This window comes from Arachis hypogaea, chromosome 18, assembly GCF_003086295.3.
Source record: "Arachis hypogaea cultivar Tifrunner chromosome 18, arahy.Tifrunner.gnm2.J5K5, whole genome shotgun sequence".
Taxonomy (NCBI): Eukaryota; Viridiplantae; Streptophyta; class Magnoliopsida; order Fabales; family Fabaceae; genus Arachis; species Arachis hypogaea.
In genome coordinates, this window is record NC_092053.1 from 126,504,861 (window position 1) to 126,525,988 (window position 21,128).

Genomic DNA, 21,128 nt, shown 5'->3' on the forward strand with positions numbered 1-21,128 from the left:
AAAATTGTCAAAAACTAATATATCCGATCAAAATCTTTTTAATAATTAATTTAAATATTTATTCTAATTTTTTTTAACTGTTGTCACACCTCTAAATAAAATAAGGTGAAAATTTACGTATAATTGTCTTTATATAAAACTAGAATGAGACCTGCGCGATACGCGGGACGGTAAATTAATAATAGTATATAATAAATATTAAAAATTGTTATGTTTTGTAGAAATAAATTAAATATGTGTAAATTGAAGTTAAATTTAAAAGGTATTTTATTTTAAATAATTTGTAGTACAAAAGATTTGGACGGGAGTTGTAAACAATTTTAAACATTTTTATTTGGTGGTTTCATTTTTGCATTTGTTTTAGTTGATGGACTTAGTCATCTTATGTGGCGCTCTTCCTCCTTTTTTTGTTGGTTGTTAGAGTTTGTGCTTTCTTCTTTTTGTCGTAGGTTCTTCTGAAGATATGTTTTTTATGAATTGTTGAATTTGATGCACTTTCTATTGTGTTATTTGGTTCCATCTTTGTATGTATGTTCTTCTTCTGAAGATGTGTCTTGAATTTGTATGGTTTTCTTTTTCGTTAATCTCTTGATGGGGTGGTGCTTCAATGTCATTATTTTTCTAAAATGTCATTAGATTTAAAGCAGTTGTGCCCAATAAATTTTTTGCGTCGCCATCAAATAGTACAAAAGTTATTGTAACACTTTGATCTAAAACCTTTAATTGAATTCTGAACCTAAAATAAGTATTGGGCTAACAACTAATAATTTGATAGATGAGATTATGAAAAGTATATAGAATTACCTTATTGTTGGATATTGTGGTGTTTGATTACATGTGCCACAAATGTAGTTGTTTCTTTTTTTTACATATGCTTTCTTCTAACACTTTTTACATTTAACACAGTTCCATCCTAATTTGTCATCAATTTCGTTTATAGTTGCTAAAATTGTGAAGATCTTTTTCTATTCCAATATTCAATTTATGTTATCATTAGGTATATGGTATTTGAGTAAGTATGAATATATGATGCATGTTGTGATTTTTTTTTGTCATACCTGATCATCAGATTCTCATTGCATGGCCATTAGATCTAATCGTTCTGCTCTGAAAGAATGATGCTCTATTGAGTAAGTTTGAGATATGCAGTTCGAAAATAATTTTTTTGTGCTAAATTTGATGTTATGTGAAGGAATAGTGATAAGAGACTTATATATATAGTTTAAATGGTATAGAATTTAAATACTTATAATGTAAAATTTATTATGATTAATAATATTATTATGACATTTGTAATATGGATGTTTATTACCTTTGGCGAGTTATTTATAAAAATTAATAAATTAATTATTACGGTTATAAATTTATTGTATTGTTTATAACGGTAAGATATAATAAATATAGGAATATGAATTCAATGTATTTGGATGTTACAAATTTATTGGATTCTATTTTTTAAATTTTTATTTGAATATTTTATTTTTTTGCTGATTTAAAAATAATAGTTGATTTGACAAAAATTGAGTGGTTGATTATAAAGTTGTGCCAAATAATAATTATTCTAAAGTTGGCAATGCAATTAACGTAGTCAATGGCTAAACTTATAGAGTTGCGATCAACATAATTATTGTAATAATTATATATTTAGATTTGTATCCATGCATGATGCATCTTGTATGTACAAATATACACAAAAAAAGCTAAAAGTTAAACATTTTTAGTAAAAAAAAAAAAATAGTTAATTAGTGTTTTGAGGTAAACATGCATGCATGATGCATTTTATATACTACAAATATATCTAATATGAAAATGTATGTCTAATATCATATATTTTTTTGTTTCGTTTTGATACTCTTTTAATAAATTTGTTTGTTTTTTTTTTAGTTTTCAAATATTCTTTTCAAAATTTATATTGGTAAAATAAAATAGAATTTGTTTTTAATAATAAGTAAAAACTACAATAATAATTCTTTGTACCTAGTGTTACTTCTAAAAATTAAAATGATTATTTTTTTTTACCAAAGATACAGAGACTCGAACTCGCAACCAATATGGGAGACTATGCTATTTGAGGTATAACTCATTGGCAAAAATTAAAATGATTATAATAAACATAATTATAATAATAAAATATAACGGTAAGATATAAATTAATTGTTGCGGTTATAACTTTATTGTATTGTTTATAACGGTAAGATATAATAAATATAGGAATATGAATTCAATGTATTTGAAGGTTACATATTTATTGGATTCTATTTTTTAGTTTTTTATTTGTATATTTTATTTTTTTTGCTGATTTGAAAATAGTAGTTGATTTGGCAAGAATTGAGTGGTTGATTCTAAAGTTGTGCCAAGTAAGCAATATTATTGACATGTCATTAGTAGGAGGAAAGAAATGTCTCAAAAGTAATGTGATGCATGCTTATGTATCTACTTTTATATATTAAGAATAGATTAATATTTAAAAATCATCAAATAATTTAATAAGTTTAACTAAATTATTATCTAACAATTTTTAAATATCAATTTTACATAAAGACAACTGCTAAACTAAATGTGAATCTTTATCATAACATAAATATGCTTTATTTCATTTTTTTTAATATTAACCGCCACGTTTTCTCCATCCCTAAGTCACCCAAACTTCTTTCCCATCGTCCTCTTCATTCCTCCAATGATACAAGTTCCCCTTTTCTTGCACAAAAGCAAAATGGGAACCAAATCTCGTTTTCATTGGACATATTCTAAAATTCCAATCGTACATTGTACATAACCTTTCGAAAAGTCTAAAATTGGTAAGATTTACTTGCTTGTAAACTGTAATTTGTCTTATATTCTTAGTTCATTCTTAAACGTTTTTTTAGTAAATAACGAGCATGACTTTTTTTTTAATTAAATAAATTTTAATTTTTTATTTATTATATTCTATATCAACGATTTATATTTAAAATTTAAAATTTTAAAATTAAAATTTAATATTTATAATTTAAAAATTAAAATTAAAATTTAATTTTAATAATTAGTTTAGACGTAGATTCAATCATATAACATCGTATTACATTATTACTAAAAATAATTATTTTTTATATCAATGAACCGTGAATATCTGTGACAGATAAATTGCTGAATATCTCTCACGTGATCTGCCATACGAGCTATCATGGGATGATGTTTTCATCACGTGCGGGTGCACGCACGCCATCCATGTTGGGGACGATGCTTGCAGAGGCGGTGTAAACATCCTACTGCCGAGACCAGGCATTCTTAAAAAAAAATCATTGATAATTTGAGACTTAACTCAGATATATGCTTTAAAGAGATAGAAGAGATTCCATGCATGTTTTGCCCTCATAAACCGAAAGGGTCCATACCTATGATAGTAAGAAGCTGAGAATAAAATTACAGGTGATGCTATTTCTTTGAAAACAGCATAAGCTCTATAAAGTCTTTTATAATGGCTTCTCTTTCAAATGTCTTTATAATTAATGAAATGCAGGTGAAATTAAACCTTTTGCTTCTAGAAGATATTAGTGATGATATTGATTTTTGTTTCAAACTTGCAAAGGAGGAATCTGTTATCATTCTTCCAGGTACAATTGTGCAGAACATGATTTCACTTCTAAGTCACTATTATAGAAGAAGCAACTTAGACAATTTGGAAATTTATGTGCCTAACTAAATTATTGTGAGAGATTGAAAAACTGCAAAGCTAATATTTAAGGGATTTGGATCCTCTAAATTTTAAATTTTATTTTAGAAGGTAAAGTGTGATTTATCACAATTTATTTTATAGATGGGACAAAAAAAAATACGAGAGAGAAAATATTCAATGGTAAAAGATCTTACTTTATTCTTTAAAGTAAAAATCTAAGATTTAAAGGATCCAAATCTATATTTAAGTCCTCTTTTAGTTTTTGATATAACTAAAACTCTAAAATGCTCTCATAATTTAATTTGGATTCTTTTGCTTGAATTTAGTTTACAAACAAAAATAACATTTCTTTCCAGGAACAACGGTTGGACTAAAAGATTGGCTTCACATTACTTTCATCGCCATCCATCTGCCCTTGTAGAAGGTTTGAAAAAGGTCAAAGTTTTCTGCCAAAGACATGCCAGAAAATGGCCGAAGCAATGTTGAATCCAGGAAACAAAATGGCTATACTAAATATGTTATGGCTACTAAATTTTCAAGTGTTTCAAGAAGATGGGTGTTCTAATAATTTTAGTTATTGATCTAACCATGTATTATGTATGTATTTTTATAATAAAGATCAATATCGAAAAGCACTAGTACCAAAGTTCCTGGTACATGTTATAACCTTCCTAAAGATTAATGTCACTGCTTTGGATTTAGATCAAACATCAACTATTTAATTTGCCATTGCAGCATATATATAGTGGAGATCAGATCCTCATTGCAGGACCAATGTAGCATCATCCTTATCAAATGAAATGTATTAATTTCATTGCAGTATATTACATAGAAGTTTCCAATATTTTTTTCAGAGATTTGGAAATGAAGATATTCTGCGAACTATTATAAGCATTTTACAACCCACCCTGTTGCATTACTTGATTAAAGGGAGAAAAATTAATGCTCCTAATGTCTTTTGATCCCTAACAGTAGCATTATTTCTGGCTTACTTCGTCATCAACCTTAACCTTAGTCCCACAGCAAGGCTTTTTGTTGCTGTGTTCCATACTTTTTGCCATTTTCGCACTGCAATCTACATCTTTGTTACTAAGATCACTCCTCCGCTCCAAGAACTCCAAGTTTTCTTTCCAAACTTCTCGTTTGAATAAACCGCCTTCTTCCAAATAGGAATTGGAGCTTTTACTTCATCTATTATAAATCTACGTGCCTCCAGTGCATCAGCCCTGTGAACAGATGAGACGGCGATGAAGATATTTGTTTCTCTTACAGGGACTGTGCCTAGGCGATGCGCAACAGCAATGGAATATAGATTCCATGACACTCTTGCAGATGAACAGACATACTTGATACAATGTATTGCCATTGGAACATAATCTTCATACCTCAACTCTAAAACTGTCTTACTTTCGAAAGTGTCGCGTGTCGTGCCTACAAAAGTAGCAATATATAGCACCAGCTTGTGGAGAACTTCATATATTTAGCAATGTCTATCGTGTTCTCTGAGATTTCGACCAGATTTTTATTATCTTCAGCAGCCATATCTACTAGAACTTCAGATAACGCGCGCGGATCCTTTTCTGTTCTCACATTTATTGGAGTAGGCAAAGTTGAGTAACATGTTCTTCAAATTGATCAAAGCATTTCATACAAGACATGTGAAGCTGATGCAATATCAACTTAAAACAAAGGCATCAAATAACCTATAAAAACAGAGAAAAACAAGGTCAAGCTTAGAAATAATATGCTTAGGCCCTTGAATATGGATGGCGGCTCTCCCCTAACTTAAGCATTACTGATTCATCAAACTATAACAATTCATTAGCAAAATTCTACTCAGATGATAATTAAGTCCAAAGTTCATATTAGTATAATTTAAGTTGGTAGAAACTCACATAGGCTTCATGCATTGAAAATTAAAAACCACAATTTAGCATGTAACAGATTTCAATTATCAACTTCATATCTGCATGTGAGTCTCCACCACTTAAATTGCCTTCAATCAAATGTAAGTGTCAGCCCTACAATATGTTCTGCTGCAGTGCATTCATTTCTAAATTGGATATTCCACGTAAATCCAGCAAAATACAAAAAAAAAAAAACATCTCGGCAAAAATGTACTCTTGATTAAAATATAAACCCATTAAATAACAATTTTGGCATCAAGGAAGTTTTTTTCCTTCTAAAAGACTAGAATTGTAATTATGAATCACAGAAGTTTACTACCCACTTAGTAATTTAATATCAGATTAAGAAAAAAAACATACCACTATGTAGCATCTATAAGAGTTTTTGAGTTTGAGAAACCCTAGGAAGTGGAGTGAATCTAAGTCAGGGAATTGAAATCACATAAGAATTCAATGATAGTAAAAGTATGGAATTGAAATCAGACAGAAAGAATACTCACCTTAATCAAGAACAGTAAGTCAGTAACACCTCTTCTCCAGAGCAAATTGGAGACGAATGTTGAAGGAAACAAGTTGGACGCGTACTCTAAGTGCCATCTAAGCTAAGGTGGCTTCATTGGGTCACGGGATTAACAATCCAATCCCACCTTTTGTTTTCAATGTGAACCAACTCAAACTTCTCTGTTTTATTTGAAAATTGATATATATTTGGAAGCATATTAATTCTTGTGTGAATATAAAAATATCAACTATCTTTATATATATATATATCCACTGAAATTTAGATCTCCTGTTTTTTCACGTCATTCTTGAATGTGTTTTTTTATACATTTGTTTAACTAAACACCTAAACCTTTAAACAATAATGGTTGTGTGTATACATCATTGTTTTATTGCATAACTGCACCATGTCGCTGTATTGTTGGCTAATAATAATAATAATAATAATAATAATAATAATAATAATAATAATAATAATGTTATTGGTCCTTCTTTTTCTTTTTCATCTTGTTGTAGACAAGGTGTTTGATAAAATGTTGAAGTTATGGATAAGAGTATCTAAAACTGGTGGAACTGTTTGTGGACTCTTTGGTTCATTTGTTTTTATGAATTCTACATTTTTAGCTCAGCTGTTGTTAGAGATTTATGAGCGAAATTCTGTACCAAAAGCCTAAGAAGATTGTTAATGTCATCAATAAAGTCAATGAGAAGAGAATAATTTCTGGTGATAAAGGAAACAATGCTGCTTTTACCAATGGTGATGATCTTTCTCCTATTGTTCTTCTTCATGGGATTTTTGGATTTGGCAAAGGGGTAAGATTTACCAAGTACTAATCTCCTTTTCTTTTTCGGCTTCAAAGTTACACTTTTTTTTTAGCTTTTGTTGGGTTGGACTAAGCTTTTCTATCTTCCAATAAATAATAATATGATAAATTAATAATATAATTTGATTTTAATTTTTTTTGCTGAGTGTTTTATTGTACATAATTGTTGTTTTCTCTTTTGGAAATTGGATGCTTTGTCATACTTTATTAGGGCAGAAAAGAAAGATGAAAGGGTTCTAGTTCTGAATTTGGGGTCTTTAACCAACGTCTATGATAGATGAGGTTCTAAGACTTAAGAGAAGAAACATTAATAATTTATGTCCAATGTTCATTAATGTGTTTTCCTCTTAATCCGTTGTGTGTGATTTTCCAACAATTTTTTTTTTAATTTTGATTACTTGTTTATTTATTTATTTATTTTTATTTCAAGGCACAAGAATTATTCTATTATTTGAAGGGTGGCCAAGTTGATTATGGAGAAGAGCACAGCAAGGCTTGTGAACACTCACAATTTGAAAGAATCTATTAACAAGGTTTGAGGGATCATTCATTCATTCATTCAATGTTTTCAGTTTGTTTTTGTTTTTTTGCACCGCACTCTGTTTTGCTTTCTTTGTATTTTTTCACAGAGTTTCAATAGTGTATTTGTTGTGTTATTAGGATGGCAGGGCACTATCCTGAATGGGACGAGGATCATCCTATTCATTTGTAATTACGTAGAATAATATTATATATAATTATATTTGGAACTATTGATATTGAGAATTTTTTTTGTTATACAGATTTATGTTTTATATTGAGAAATTGTGTTATAAAAAATTTAATTTTTAAAATTTGATATTAAAAGATAAATTTTTAATTTGAGAGAATATGTAAATGAGATGAGATTAATGAATGATTTGAAATTAAAAATAAATAAATAATACAAGATTTATGAAGGTTTAAAAAGTTCACAAAATAGTTAATTGTTGTCAAATTAAAAAATCAATTTGTGGAGGTTTTAAACTGCCATAAAAGTGATTTCAAATCGCCACAAAAATTTAATATAAAATCTCTCCTAAACACATGTAACCCCCCCAAAATGGATTGTGGAGATTTTTAAAAACTCTCACAAAGTATCTCGTGACACCTCAAATTTTAGGAGTTTTAAAAATCCCCACAAACCATTTGATAAGGGTTATAAACCTCTACAAATAAGAGAAAAAACTGTCACAAATAAACAAAAACCTTATAGTGAAAAAGAGTAATCATATTTCTACATTATAATATTTATAATTTTTTAATTGGTCTATTTTATATTCTAAGGTCATATATTAAAATTATAAATTAAAATTATTTTATTAAAATACAAAAAGAATTAATTTTTCAATATATTTATTAAAAAATTTAAAAATTTTCTCCAATAATAAATACAACTCCATATATAACTTTTTATGGAATAAAATAATAGTTAGATTCTCATAAATAAGGTGAAACAAAATGAAATTATTTATGTATTTTAATATCTACAATAATAGATGTCTCATTGCTATAACATAAGTATAAAAATAATATAGTTTTAGATAATAAAATATTATTATATATATTTTAAATTTTTCTATAATCTTTATCAATTACTCTTTATTTAATTACTATAAATATTATCAAAATATGTAAAATTTTATTTTAAAAATTGTTATCTACATGAGAATATTTTATAAATAAACACGTCATAGTAGCGAACGATACGTATAAGTATCACCGCTAACTTTAACATGATGAATTGATAAAGGATATAATATCTTTATCGTTTATTATCGTAAATGACCAAATTAATATTTTTTTTTAAAATTAATTAATCTACAATAAAAAATATTCTAAACCTAATTATTATTTTATTTTTTTCCTATATAAACATCGCGTCTGGCAGATTCTTTAATTGCGTCCAAGAAGATATATATAGAGAGATAGCGATGGAAAATGGTGGTAATGGTGTGAACTATGAATCAAAGGAAACTTCAACTATGACCATAAAGGGTATTCTAAGCCTTCTAATGCAAAGTACTGTGGAGAATAAAAATAAGAGAGTGATTTCTCTTGGCTTGGGTGACCCAACACTGTTTTCATGTTTTCAAACCACATCTGTCTCCGAAGAAGCTGTTGCTGACACGCTTTTCTCTCACAAGTTTCATGGCTATGCTCCCACCGCTGGCCTCCCTCAGACCAGACAGTGAGTAATAATGTTTCATGTTCACTTAGCTTTGTCCCTCTTTTTCTCGTCACTTTATTTATCCCTTTGGTTGAAATCATTTTTTACTCTTAACTATATCGTTCTAGAACATTTAGTTTTAGATTAGAACGTAAATTATCATATCCTAAGATAATAATTTATGAATTAAAATTTTAACAGAAAATAAAGGTAAATTGTCTTAGACTAATTTGTGTGTTCTAATTTGTGTTAAAAACACACATAAATTATTTTAGACTGTGACTATTTATATTCAAAAGCTAAATCACAATGGTTTCTGATAATTTATGAATAAAATTTATATCATTATTTAGCGATTAAAGATGATTAAAAATATATATATGAACAATGAGTTTAAGTATTTTTATGTCAATATTCTGAGACAATTTATGTTATTTTTTTTAAATAAAATTCAAGCATAAATAATTCTAGAGTACTATTAAATAAGTTCTATTTGCGATTTATATTATATCAATTCATTGTAACAAACTATATCGATTTACATTATATCAATTTATTTTTAAAAAAAATGTGGGTAAGAGATAATAATAAATAAAATAATAAATCAAACTTTTAAAATGTACTTAATGAGTACTAGAATAATAAAAATATAGCACATTTTAAAATAATAAAAACATTAGTATTTATAATTTTAAATTAGTTTTTAATTTAAACCATCTCTCCCAAATTTCTTATTTCACGTTTGTTTCGGTATACACCATATTCATTTATTTATAGACTTTGTTTTCATAGATCGTCTTAAGATTTTTAAGTTATCACATGCTTAAATCGTCTCAGGTCTTAGTAATTGCTTTAATGCATAAATCATCTCAAAATGATGTTTTCAACTTTTATTCGTTATTCTCTCTATGCCCTGTTTATAGTCATTTAGGAAAATACAAAATGCGTAGGACCATTATTTATATGCTTTTGGATTACCAAGTTTAAACATAGATCGTCCCAACTTAGTGATATTTGACTAATTAAGCTAAATCATAAAGTTCTCGGATGATTTATATAATAATAAAAAAATAATATTTATCATTTATATAGCAAAAACTGATTTAAGATATTCTAATCATTTTAAATCTTTCTTATTTTATATAAATAAAAAAATTCTAAAACATACTTGTCATCAGACAATGACACTTCCCTCGTGCAGGAGTAAAATTATACTTCAGCCTATTTAACTAAAATATTTTTTAATAATAATAATAATAATAATAATAATAATAATAATAATAATAATAATAATAATATAAAATATATATGTATTATTATTGTAATAATTGATTATTTATAATATTTTAAATTGATACAAAAATATATAATTTAATTTTTTTATGTTTTTGATGACTAATAATAAATATTAAAAATAAATAAAAATTTATTAATTTATAAATAAATACATGTTCTATATTATTATTATTACATAATATAAATTCCATTATTAATGATAAATAGATTTTATATTAGTACTTTTTATTGTTATACTAAAATCAATAATAATATAAAATACATATTTATTTTTAATGTAATATATTTTATTTTTTTAATATATTATCATTAATCGTGAAATATATAAAAAAATAAATATTCTTCTAACGACTTAAAATAATAAAAATGAAAGAGATTTATTACCATAATAATAAATATATGTTTTATATTATTATTTTTTAAATTAATTAAATAATTACCACTAATTTATATATAATTATAATTATTATTAAAAAGTATTTTAGTAAAATAGATTGAAGACTATGTTTGTTTATAGGGAGAGAACATTAAGATATAGACATAGATACACAAATAAATGTGTGTTTGACAGATAAGACATGAATAAAAATATTGTATCTATCTTTAAACATTGAATTAATATGTTTTGTATTTTTTCTGTCAAAAAAAATAATTTTTTATCAAATAAAACACAAAAATACTGAATAAAGATATAACTTATTTTATCTTTTTTTTATTATTGTCACGATCAAATTTTGATAATTATTTTTTTATCATTTTATTTTTTTCTAATTTTGTATGTAAGAAAAAATAAATATAAATTGATTTTTTTATTGTTTATTCTATCTCATATTTAATTTATCATCGAACAAAATGTAAAAATATTAATTTTTATATTTTTATTTTTATATCTAATTTTTAGTGTTATATATAATTCTGTTTTCAAAACCAAATTAAATATAACCAAAGTGTATTTTGTTTAAAACCAGAATACATATTTTAAAAATAATAATAAAAAAATTTATGTCATTTAGACATCTCACAAAAAAAAAAACATTTTTCCTTTTATTTTTAAGTAAAATCTCCCACTCGGTTGCCCTAATTAGCTTTAGGTGGTTTTTGTTTCAAGTTGTTATGAATCTTTGTGATTGTGTAACTAAGAAAAAGATATAACATATTCTGAGTCATAAATGGCACCTATTTAGCCTATTTATTAGACTCTCGTATGTACATTTTTAACCTATTTATTAGATGAAATTTAAATGTAATTGTTTTTATTTTAAATTGTTAGTTAAAAATTGTTAAATGATTTGATATGTTTAACTAAATTATTATTTAACAGTTTTTAACTATAGGTGTTTGCAGTGCGATTTGGATTGGATTGGATTTACGGTTTTATAAATTATATATATATATATAAAACAAGTCCCAACATCAAATTTTAAATAACCAATAATGACATAACAAGTCTCAACAATATCTTAAAAACCAACGATAACATAACATTAGAAATAAAATGATAGGTTAGTTAAAATAAATAAATAAATCACATTTTGAACATAAAATATTTATTAAATAATAATAATAATACACGAATAATATAAAAATATATAACAAATTGAACATGTTAAAAGTATAATTATAAATATAATAATAAAATAATAATATTATAGCACATTATACGGTTTGGATTGGATTGGATCGGTTATGAAAAGTAAATTCGAATCCGATTTACAAAAAATAGAATCCAATGAAATCCGAATTAGTGTGATTTTTTTTACCAAATATAGGAGACTCGAACCCGTAACCTCTTACTTGACTATGGAGAGACTATGTCATTTGAGTTATAACTCATTAGCGTGATCTTTAACCTTTTGTTGTTCTCTCTTTTATATTTATTCTTGGTCTTACTTATAAAACTATTGGTAAGAGATCATATTTTACTCCCTCAATTATTAAAAAAATTGAGAGAATTCATTCCCCTATAGCGTTGTGTTGTTTTGATTACTGTATAAGTAATAAACAATTTCAATCAAATAGTTATCATCCATATGTAGGATAAGTGAAGTTCTGAAGCTAACGTCATACGATAAATATTTTCTGTCACTTTTTACCTGAGATTCTCATAGAAGGGCTCATAAGTCTAACGAAAAGGAAAAAAAAGAAGAAATTATTATTTTTCAATTATTAAGGTGCAAGTTGTCTAAATTAAATAAAGAAAACAAAAATGAATTTTACTCTAAAAAACAGTTCTACACGTCTACATCTTCTTTTGTAATATAAATAGTAAAGAGAAATTAAATATGTTTCTCTTTTTTCTAATAAAAAGGACAAATTTTGATTCTGGTTGTATTCCTACTTATTTAATTAATTAACATGAAAATAAACTAATATAGTTATTAATTTTATTATAATGTGTTAACATATATTATTTAAAACTTGGTTAAAAAATTAAATTTATTTTTGTAATAATATTATTAAAATTTAAAAAAAAAAATAAAAAATCTCAATTTTAATAATCTGCGAAACAAATTAAAACTTTAAAAACTTAACTATTAAATTTAATAATAATGACAAAAACAATATAAAAAATACATATATTAATAACTTTTTGAGTAAATACTGAAATTCATCATAAAAAAATTCTAACAAAATTTTATTCTTTTAACACATTTAAAGAATAAACATGACCGAAAACTAATATATCCGATGAAAATTTTGTTAAAAATTAATTTAGGTATTTATTCTAATTTTTTTTACAATAATGCTCCACATTCACGCGCTACATATAACATAAATCTTCTTCTTCTTCTCGCGTTATAGGCTCCGTCGTTCTCCTCTACTCGCATTTTCTTTCTTGTTCTTGTTCTTCTTTTCTACTTGCATTCTTCGTTATGAATCTGGATTGACTTCAACGTAATAAGTTTCGTCGTTCTTCTTCTTCGATTTAGACTTCTAAATTGAAACAATGAATGAATCAACTTCAAATCAGTTGAATGAGAGTGATTTGAATTATTCTTTCGAAATGAATTAATTTGATGATGTTTGAATTATTCAATTTTGAATCGAATTCAACGGAATGCAATTGCTAACTTTATTTGAATTGAATTGAATGAACGGAGGTGTTCTGAATTTGAATTGAATTGATAATATCTAAATTGTAGACAGAGGTATTTCGAATTTGATTTTGTATAATGAATTATGTTTCATTCGCTGAATACTACACAATAATTTCACCTTGAGTACGTATTTCGGTTCATCATGCAGAAAGCTGTTTGAATTTGATTTTATATATTGTATTATGTTTCATTCTCTTAGTACTATACAATTATTTCACCATAATGATGTGTTCGGTTCATTTCTGTTATGTACAATTCAAAACTCTTCCCCCTCACCTTCTACTGCTTCTTTATCCGAGAGAGAATGAGGAAAAGACAAAAAATACAGCATCAACAATAACAAAAGAATGACGATAAGGAGAAAACACGCGAAAAAGAAGGAACGCGAAAAAGAAGGAGGAGAATGAAGAATGCGAAGTAGAAAAAGCTCCGTGTGTAAACGAACGTGAGAAGAAGAAGAAGAAGCACAGGGAGAAGAGAAGAAGCGTTGGACAAGAGCGATCGTTTTATGTGTGTTAGGCGCGTCTATTTCACGTTTTATTTATATAGATGTATACTATTTTTTTATTTGTAGTCACACCTCTAAATAAAGTAAATATGCTTTATTTCCTTCTTTTTAAATATTAACTGCCACGTTTTTTCCATCCTGAGTCGCCCAAACTTCTTTCTTATCATCCTCTTCATTTCTCCCATGATACAAGTCCCTCTTTACAAAATTGATAATATTTTTTTTTAAATTAAAAGTAAGGCTTAAATATGTGATTTTTAAATGAATATGAAAAGATTATGTTATTTAAATTATAGTTTATTGGCTAAAATTGGTAACATAGTTATTTACTTATAATTTGTGTTAAACGTTTTTAGTAAATAGCGAACATTATACTCTATATAAATTAAATAAATCTTAATTCTTTATTTATCATATTTTATATCAATAATTTAAATTTAAAATTTAAAAATTAAGATTTACACCTTAAAATTCAAAAACTGCTCATATTCTTGTATTATTGTATATAATCTTTTCGAAAAGGAAAAGTATAGGTAGACAATGAAAATATTAAACAATATGAATAATGGATAATTTAAAAGTGTAGTGTATTTTAATTTGATTAATAGTTGTTCATGTTGTTCAAAAAAGTTATTGATTACCTAACATAACCCTTTAAAAAGAACTGATTGCTTGAATCTCTATGACAGAAAAATTGCTGAATATCTATCACGTGATCTGCCATACGAACTATCATCACATGATGTTTTCATCACGTGCGGGTGCACGCAGGCCATCGACGTCTCGGTGGCGATTCTTGCACGAGGCGGTGCAAACATACTACTGCCGAGACCAGGCTTCCCAATCTACGAACTGTGTGCCGCATTTAGACAAGTTGAAGTGAGGCATTATGATTTACTTCTTGAAAAAGGCTGGGAGGTTGATCTTGATTCAGTTAAGGCTCTTGCAGATCACAACACTGTTGCACTCGTGGTCATAAACCCTGGAAATCCCTGTGGAAATGTCTACTCTTATAATCACTTGGAGAAGGTTACTTCAATAAACCACACTCTTAATTCTTCTTGCCATTTTTTTTTCTTACTTAAAAACCATTTTATTAGGTAGTTGGGATTGGCTTTTAAAAAAATCACTTAATTTTTTTAGTAAAAATTTTTTTTAACAGACAAAAATAAATTTATATTTAGATAATTTTTTTCAAAATATTTTTAAATATTAAAAATGTCTTTTTTTTTTATTTTTTTTAAGTAAGGTATTGTTAATTAAAAACAAATTATTTTTTTTAATAAAAATATTTTTTAAAAAGATGTATTCCAATAGATTTTGAGTTGAATAAAAGTATTTTATTTAAAAAACAAAAATACTTTTTTCATTAAAAAAGCCAATCCAAACTAGTACATAATACATGCGTACACAGTTTAATTAAACATGTTAGATTATCTAATAATTATTAACTATTGATTTTAAGTAAAGACTACTACGTAGGTGAATTTTTACCTGTTAGACCAGTTATTTTTAGATACAATTGATAGTCGATAACTATTATATAATAATTTGGTCAAATATATTAAATCATCTTACTTTTCTCAATTATCAACAACCGGATGAATTTTCACCTTTACGTTATGCATTGTAATTTAGATTGCGGAAACTGCAAAACAGATTGGAACAATTGTGATTGCTGACGAAGTTTATGGCCATCTTGCATTTGGGAGCAACCCTTTTGTTCCAATGGGTGTCTTTGGGTTTATTGTTCCTGTTATCACTCTTGGGTCCTTGTCCAAGAGATGGATAGTACCTGGTTGGAGGCTTGGTTGGTTTGTGACAACTGATCCTAATTGCACTTTCAAAAATCCCAAGGTCATATATATTCCCTCTCTTAGCATTTTTTAGTATCTTTTTTATTGTTAGTCTTAATGCTAATTTATTGGCCCTATGGTTCTTGAAAAACCACTGTTGGTAACTAACTCCGTGAGTCAATCTAGGTGATTCTCAACCTCTCTAACTACCAATATATTATTGTCTATTTATAATTTTAAACAAATGAATCAATTAACAAGTTTTGTCTATATTTGACAGTTATTTCTATATAATTTCTAAAAATGCTTTATTTGTATATTTATTTATTTTATTTTTGTTTATTGTACAATTCTATATTCGAAATCCTTTTGCAATGTGAAAGACTATATGCTTTTCTTTGTATGCAGGTAGTTGAGCGCATTACAAAGTATTTTGATCTTTTGGGAGGTCCAGCCACTTTCATTCAGGTTTTTACATTTTTCTTTGTAGGATCTAGAAATTTGGATATGCCGTGGCCAAATTTTATACAAATTTTTTATTATTTTTCATTATATAAAAATAATTTATTCATGATATATTATTAGTGAATTTTTTTGTGTGATTATATGTAATTAGTGAATTATTCTTTTTTAAAGATTTTATCAAAATATATAAAAAAAATTTCAGTAATTTTATTTTTGAAACAAGAATTACATAGTACTCTGTAGTACTCTATAAAATTATAAGATACTAATATTTGTATGATATATTTAGTTAAGAAGTTGTTACATATCTTTTTAATTAAGATAGTTTTTTTAAAAGTTTCGAAAACTTGAAAATAATTTATAAATTATTAATTATCACTAAAGTACTGGTACTCTTATAAAATATAAAATACCATTCTCAAAAATAAAACTATAGCTAAAATAAGTTATTATAAAAAAGTAAAACAAAAATTTTCTTTACAACAATATAAGTTTAGAAGAAAATTTGGTATTTTTTTACAAGAAAAGAATGTCTAACGTAGACAATATAATTATTAAAACAAAACAATGATTTATATATTGCTTATTTATAATTATTTTAGTTGATTGATGATGCTTTGGGTTTGGCAGGCGGCTGTACCGCGCATACTTAATCAAACTGAAGAGTCTTTTTTCAAAAAAACCATTGATGATTTGAGACTTAACTCAGATATATGCTTCAAGGAGATAGAAGAGATTCCATGCATGTTTTGCCCTCATAAACCGGAAGGGTCCATGACTATGATAGTAAGAAGCTGAGAATAAAACTACAGTTAATGCTATTTCTTTGAGAACAGGATAGGCTCTGTAAAGTCTTTTATAATGGCTTCTCTTTCAAATGTCTTTGTAATTAATGAAATGCAGGTAAAGCTAAACCTTTTACTTCTAGAAGATATTACCGATGATATTGATTTTTGTTTCAAACTTGCAAAGGAGGAATCTGTTATCATTCTTCCAGGTACAATTGTGCAGAGCAAGATTTCACTTCTAAGTCACTATTATAGAAGCAACTTAGACAATTTGAAAGTTTTATGTGTCTAACTAAATTATTGTGAGAGATTGAAAAACTGCAAAGCTAATATTTAAATCTTCTTTTATTTTTTGATATAACTAAAACTCTAGAATGCTCTCATAATATAATTTGGATTCTTTTGCTGTTGAATTTAGTGAACAAACAAAAATGACATTTCTTCACAGGAACAGCGGTTGGACTAAAAGATTGGCTTCGCATTACTTTCGCCGCCGATCCATCTGCCCTTGTAGAAGGTTTGAAAAGGGTCAAAGTTTTCTGCCAAAGACATGCAAAAAATGGCTGAAGCAATGTTGAATCCAGAAAACAAAATGGCTACTAAATATGTTATGCCTACTAAATTTTCAGGTGTTTCAAGAACATTGGTGTTCTAATAATTTTAGTTATTGATCTAACCATGTATTATGTATGTACTTTTATAATAAAGATCAATAACTAAAAGCACTAGTTCCAAAGTTCCTGGTACATGTGATACCTTCCTAAAGATTAGTGTCACTGCTTTAGATTTAAATCAAACATCAGCTATTTAATTTGCCATTGCAGCATATATATAGTGGAAATTAGATCCTCATTGTAGGGATTAGTTTCTATTATAAATTAAAAAAAATCACTATTTTTTTAAAAAAATTAATGAGATTTTATTTTTTGGAATACGATTTTTTGTTGGACATTTTTGTAAGCTTTGCCTAATCGTCCTTAAATTTTACTTCGTCTCCCTCCATAAATACTAGATTGAGGGAGAAGAAAAGTTGAAAAGTTAAATACTGGACAATCATTATTATGTCTCCAGAAATACATAGAAATACAAAAGAATACACAAGAATAAGTTGTATTTAATAATGGTGCGTAATAGGAATACCACCACCTTAATTTTGAAAAAAAGAATAGTTTGGTTTAATTTGGGTGAGAAGGAAAGTAAATTAAACCAAACTAAGTTTTTGCAAAATGAAAAATTTTGATCATAGTATATATTTTTTTCAAATTAGAAGTACAGACAATGTTAAAGAGTATATATTTTTTCTAAATTAGAAACACAAAAGCATAGGAATTTAAAGTTCACCAGGAACATGACAAACTTTATGAATTTTACAAGAGGAATGTCAGGAACCAGTAGAATTTATGATAAGTAGCCATCAATTAGTCATCATAAGTGTTTTTAATGGTGGGAGATGATATCCAATGGTGTAAAATTACTCATACTAGCCAAATTTTAATAAAAGTGCTGACTTTCTAAACTTTCTTATTTTATAAAGTACGTCGGGTAGACAAATTTTTCCCCACCAAAAAAGAGTTGGATTGGAGAATAAAAGTTTGAATAATTTTCTTTAGGAAATATTTTTTTTTTATTTTACAATAGAAAAAATTCCCTCTTTGCAGTGCCAGTGTGGCATCATCTTTATCTAATGAAATATATTAATATCATTGGAGTATATTTCATATAATTTTGCAATCTTTTTTCTGAGATTTGGAAATCAAGATATTCTGCAAACTATTATTAGCATTATTTGATTAAAGGGAACAAAATTAACGCTACCTAATGTCTTTTGATCCCCAACACTAGCATTATTTCTGGCTTACATCATCATCAACCTTAACCTTAGTCCCACAGCAAGGCTTTTTGTTGCTGCGCTCCATACTTTCTGCCATTTTCGCACTGCAATCTACATCTTTGTTACCAAGATCGCTCCTCCGCTCCAAAAACTCAGAGTTTTCTTTCCAAACTTCTCCGTTTGAATAAACCTCCTTCTTCCAAATAGGAACTGTAGCTTTTACTTCATCTATTATAAATCTACATGCCTCCAGTGCATCAGCCCTGTGAACAGATGAGACGGCGATGAAGATACTTGTTTCTCCTACAGGAACTGTCCCCAGGCGATGCGCAACAGCAATGGAATATAGATTCCATGACACTCTTGCAGATGAACAAATAGACTTGATACAACGTATTGCCATTGGAACATAAGCTTCATACCTCAACTCTAAAACTGTCTTACTTTCGAAAGTGTCGCGTGTGGTGCCTGCAAAAGTCGCTATTGCACCAGCTTGTGGAGCGCTGACATAGTTCATATATCTAGCAATGTCTATCGTGTTCTCTGAGATTTCGACAAGATTCTTATCATCTTCTGCAGCCATATCTACTAAAACTTCAGATAACACGCTGATGCAACAAAATCCAATTATTGCTTGGTCCTTTTCTGTTCTCACATTTATTGGAGTAGGTAAAGTCTAGTAACATGTTCTTCAAATTGATCAAAGCATCTCATACAAGACATGGTGAAACTGATGCAATACCAACTTAAACCAAAGGCATCAAATAACCTATAAAAACAGAGAAAAACAAAGTCAAGCATAGGAATAATATGCTTAGCCCTTGAATATGGATGACGGCTTTCACCTAATTTAAGCATTAGTGAGTCATCAAACTATAACAATTCATTAGCAAAATTCTACTCATATGACAATTTAGCATACAACGGATTTTAATTATCAACTTCACATCTGTATGCGAGTCTCCACCACTTAAAATGCCTTCAATCAAATATAAATGTCAGCCCTACAACACGTTCTGATGCAATGCATTCATTTCTAAATTGTATATTCCACATAAATTCAGCAAGAAAAGAAAGAAAAAGAAAACCATTTGGATTATAAATCCAAAAAAACACTATCGAAAATGTACTCTTGGATAAAATATGAACTCATTAAATAACAATTTTAGCATAAAGAGAGTTTTTTCCTTCTGAAAGACTGAATCCCAATCATGAATCACAAAAGCTTCCTATCCACTTAGTAATTTAATTTCAGCATAAGAGAAGAAAAACATACCACTATGTAGCATCTTTAAGAGTGTTTGAGTTTGAGAAACCCTAGGAAGTGGAATGAATCTAAATCGGGGAATTAAAATCACATAAGAATTCAATGATAGTAAAAGTATGGAATTGAAATCAGACAGAAAGAATACTCACCTTAATCAAGAATAGTGACGCCTCTTCTCTGAGCAGATTGGGGTAGAAGGTTGAAGGAAACAAGTTGCACGCGTACTCCTAAGTGCCATCTAAGCTAAGGTGGCTTCATTGGGTCACGGGATTAAAAATCCAATCCCTCTTTTGTTTTCAACGCGAACCAACTCAACTTTTCTGTTTTATTTGAAAATTGATATGTATATTTAGAAGTATATTAATTCTTTATATATATATACACTAAAATTTGGATTCCCTATTTTTTTCGTCTATTAAATGTTTTGTTCTTGTATTTTTCTCTTAATTTCAATGCAAATATAAAATAAATAATAAATTATCACACTTTATTCTCTCAAATAAAAAATAAAATTTAAAATATTTAAATTTACTAAATCAATTGTTAAATTAATTACAAAAAATAATAATAATATTGAACAAGTTATAATTGAATAAATATTTATAATTAAATAATTAAAAAATATTTTTATTATTTATTATTTTTAATTATTTTAATAAAACAAAATATATATCATATAACATTTCTAAAAAAATAAATTAAAGGAGATAAAAATGTGAGCAAAATAAACTATTATTATGAACTTCAATAGTATGAAGTGCCACACTTTATTTTTTTTATATTAGTTTAATAATAGTATTTTTTTGAAATATAGATGATTGAGATGTTAATCTCAAATATGATATTATTTAATTTAGAGTACATAAATTAAAAAAATTAAATTTTGAAAATACAAAAATTGAATCATTGAATTTTTAGAGCACAAAAATTGAATCTTTTGATTTTTGAAATTTTTTTTTAACAAAAAGAAACTCAACCCATTAAGTAGAGCGACACATAAAAAA

General features: G+C 26.9%; 2 protein-coding genes and 1 pseudogene across 7 annotated transcripts; 1 reads left to right on the forward strand and 2 right to left on the reverse strand.

Moving 5' to 3' along the window:
- Nucleotides 1-4,443: 4,443 nt before the first annotated feature.
- LOC112772362 (molybdopterin synthase catalytic subunit-like) lies at nucleotides 4,444-6,258 on the reverse strand (annotated as a pseudogene).
- Nucleotides 6,259-8,820: 2,562 nt separating this feature from the next.
- Nucleotides 8,821-17,791, forward strand: LOC112772365 (probable aminotransferase TAT2). 3 transcript variants are annotated; one of them, XM_025817295.2, is made up of 7 exons: nucleotides 8,821-9,096; nucleotides 14,667-15,006; nucleotides 15,616-15,834; nucleotides 16,182-16,241; nucleotides 16,869-17,024; nucleotides 17,142-17,235; nucleotides 17,475-17,791. In XM_025817295.2, the coding sequence occupies exons 1-7, from the start codon at nucleotides 8,840-8,842 to the stop codon at nucleotides 17,591-17,593; spliced, it is 1,245 nt and encodes a 414-aa protein (XP_025673080.1). In that variant the 5' UTR covers nucleotides 8,821-8,839; the 3' UTR covers nucleotides 17,594-17,791. The 3 variants fall into 3 exon arrangements, with proteins under 3 accessions (XP_025673080.1, XP_072080479.1, XP_072080480.1); XM_072224378.1 differs by having other exon boundaries at nucleotides 17,481-17,791; XM_072224379.1 differs by lacking the exon at nucleotides 15,616-15,834.
- On the reverse strand, nucleotides 17,091-20,471 carry LOC112772366 (molybdopterin synthase catalytic subunit). 4 transcript variants are annotated; one of them, XM_072224380.1, is made up of 4 exons: nucleotides 20,274-20,471; nucleotides 20,134-20,192; nucleotides 18,842-19,626; nucleotides 17,091-17,565 (listed from the first exon to the last, which is right to left on the reverse strand). In XM_072224380.1, exon 3 carries the CDS (start codon nucleotides 19,438-19,440, stop codon nucleotides 18,871-18,873), a length of 570 nt encoding a protein of 189 aa, XP_072080481.1. In that variant the 5' UTR covers nucleotides 19,441-19,626; nucleotides 20,134-20,192; nucleotides 20,274-20,471; the 3' UTR covers nucleotides 17,091-17,565; nucleotides 18,842-18,870. The 4 variants fall into 4 exon arrangements, with proteins under 4 accessions (XP_072080481.1, XP_072080482.1, XP_025673081.1 ...); XM_072224381.1 differs by lacking the exon at nucleotides 20,134-20,192 and having other exon boundaries at nucleotides 20,274-20,449; XM_025817296.2 differs by lacking the exon at nucleotides 17,091-17,565 and having other exon boundaries at nucleotides 18,740-19,626.
- Between the last annotated feature and the right edge of the window lie 657 nt (nucleotides 20,472-21,128).

Bases quoted from the DNA above. Each gene is read 5' to 3' on its own strand.
- LOC112772365 (XM_025817295.2), top strand. From the start codon at position 8,840: ATGGAAAATGGTGGTAATGGTGTGAACTATGAATCAAAGGAAACTTCA. The intron at 9,097-14,666 runs GTGAGTAATAAT...TCTCTATGACAG, and splicing joins GGCCTCCCTCAGACCAGACA to AAAAATTGCTGAATATCTAT. The intron at 16,242-16,868 runs GTTTTTACATTT...TGGGTTTGGCAG, and splicing joins GTCCAGCCACTTTCATTCAG to GCGGCTGTACCGCGCATACT.
- LOC112772366 (XM_072224380.1), bottom strand. From the start codon at position 19,440: ATGGCTGCAGAAGATGATAAGAATCTTGTCGAAATCTCAGAGAACACG.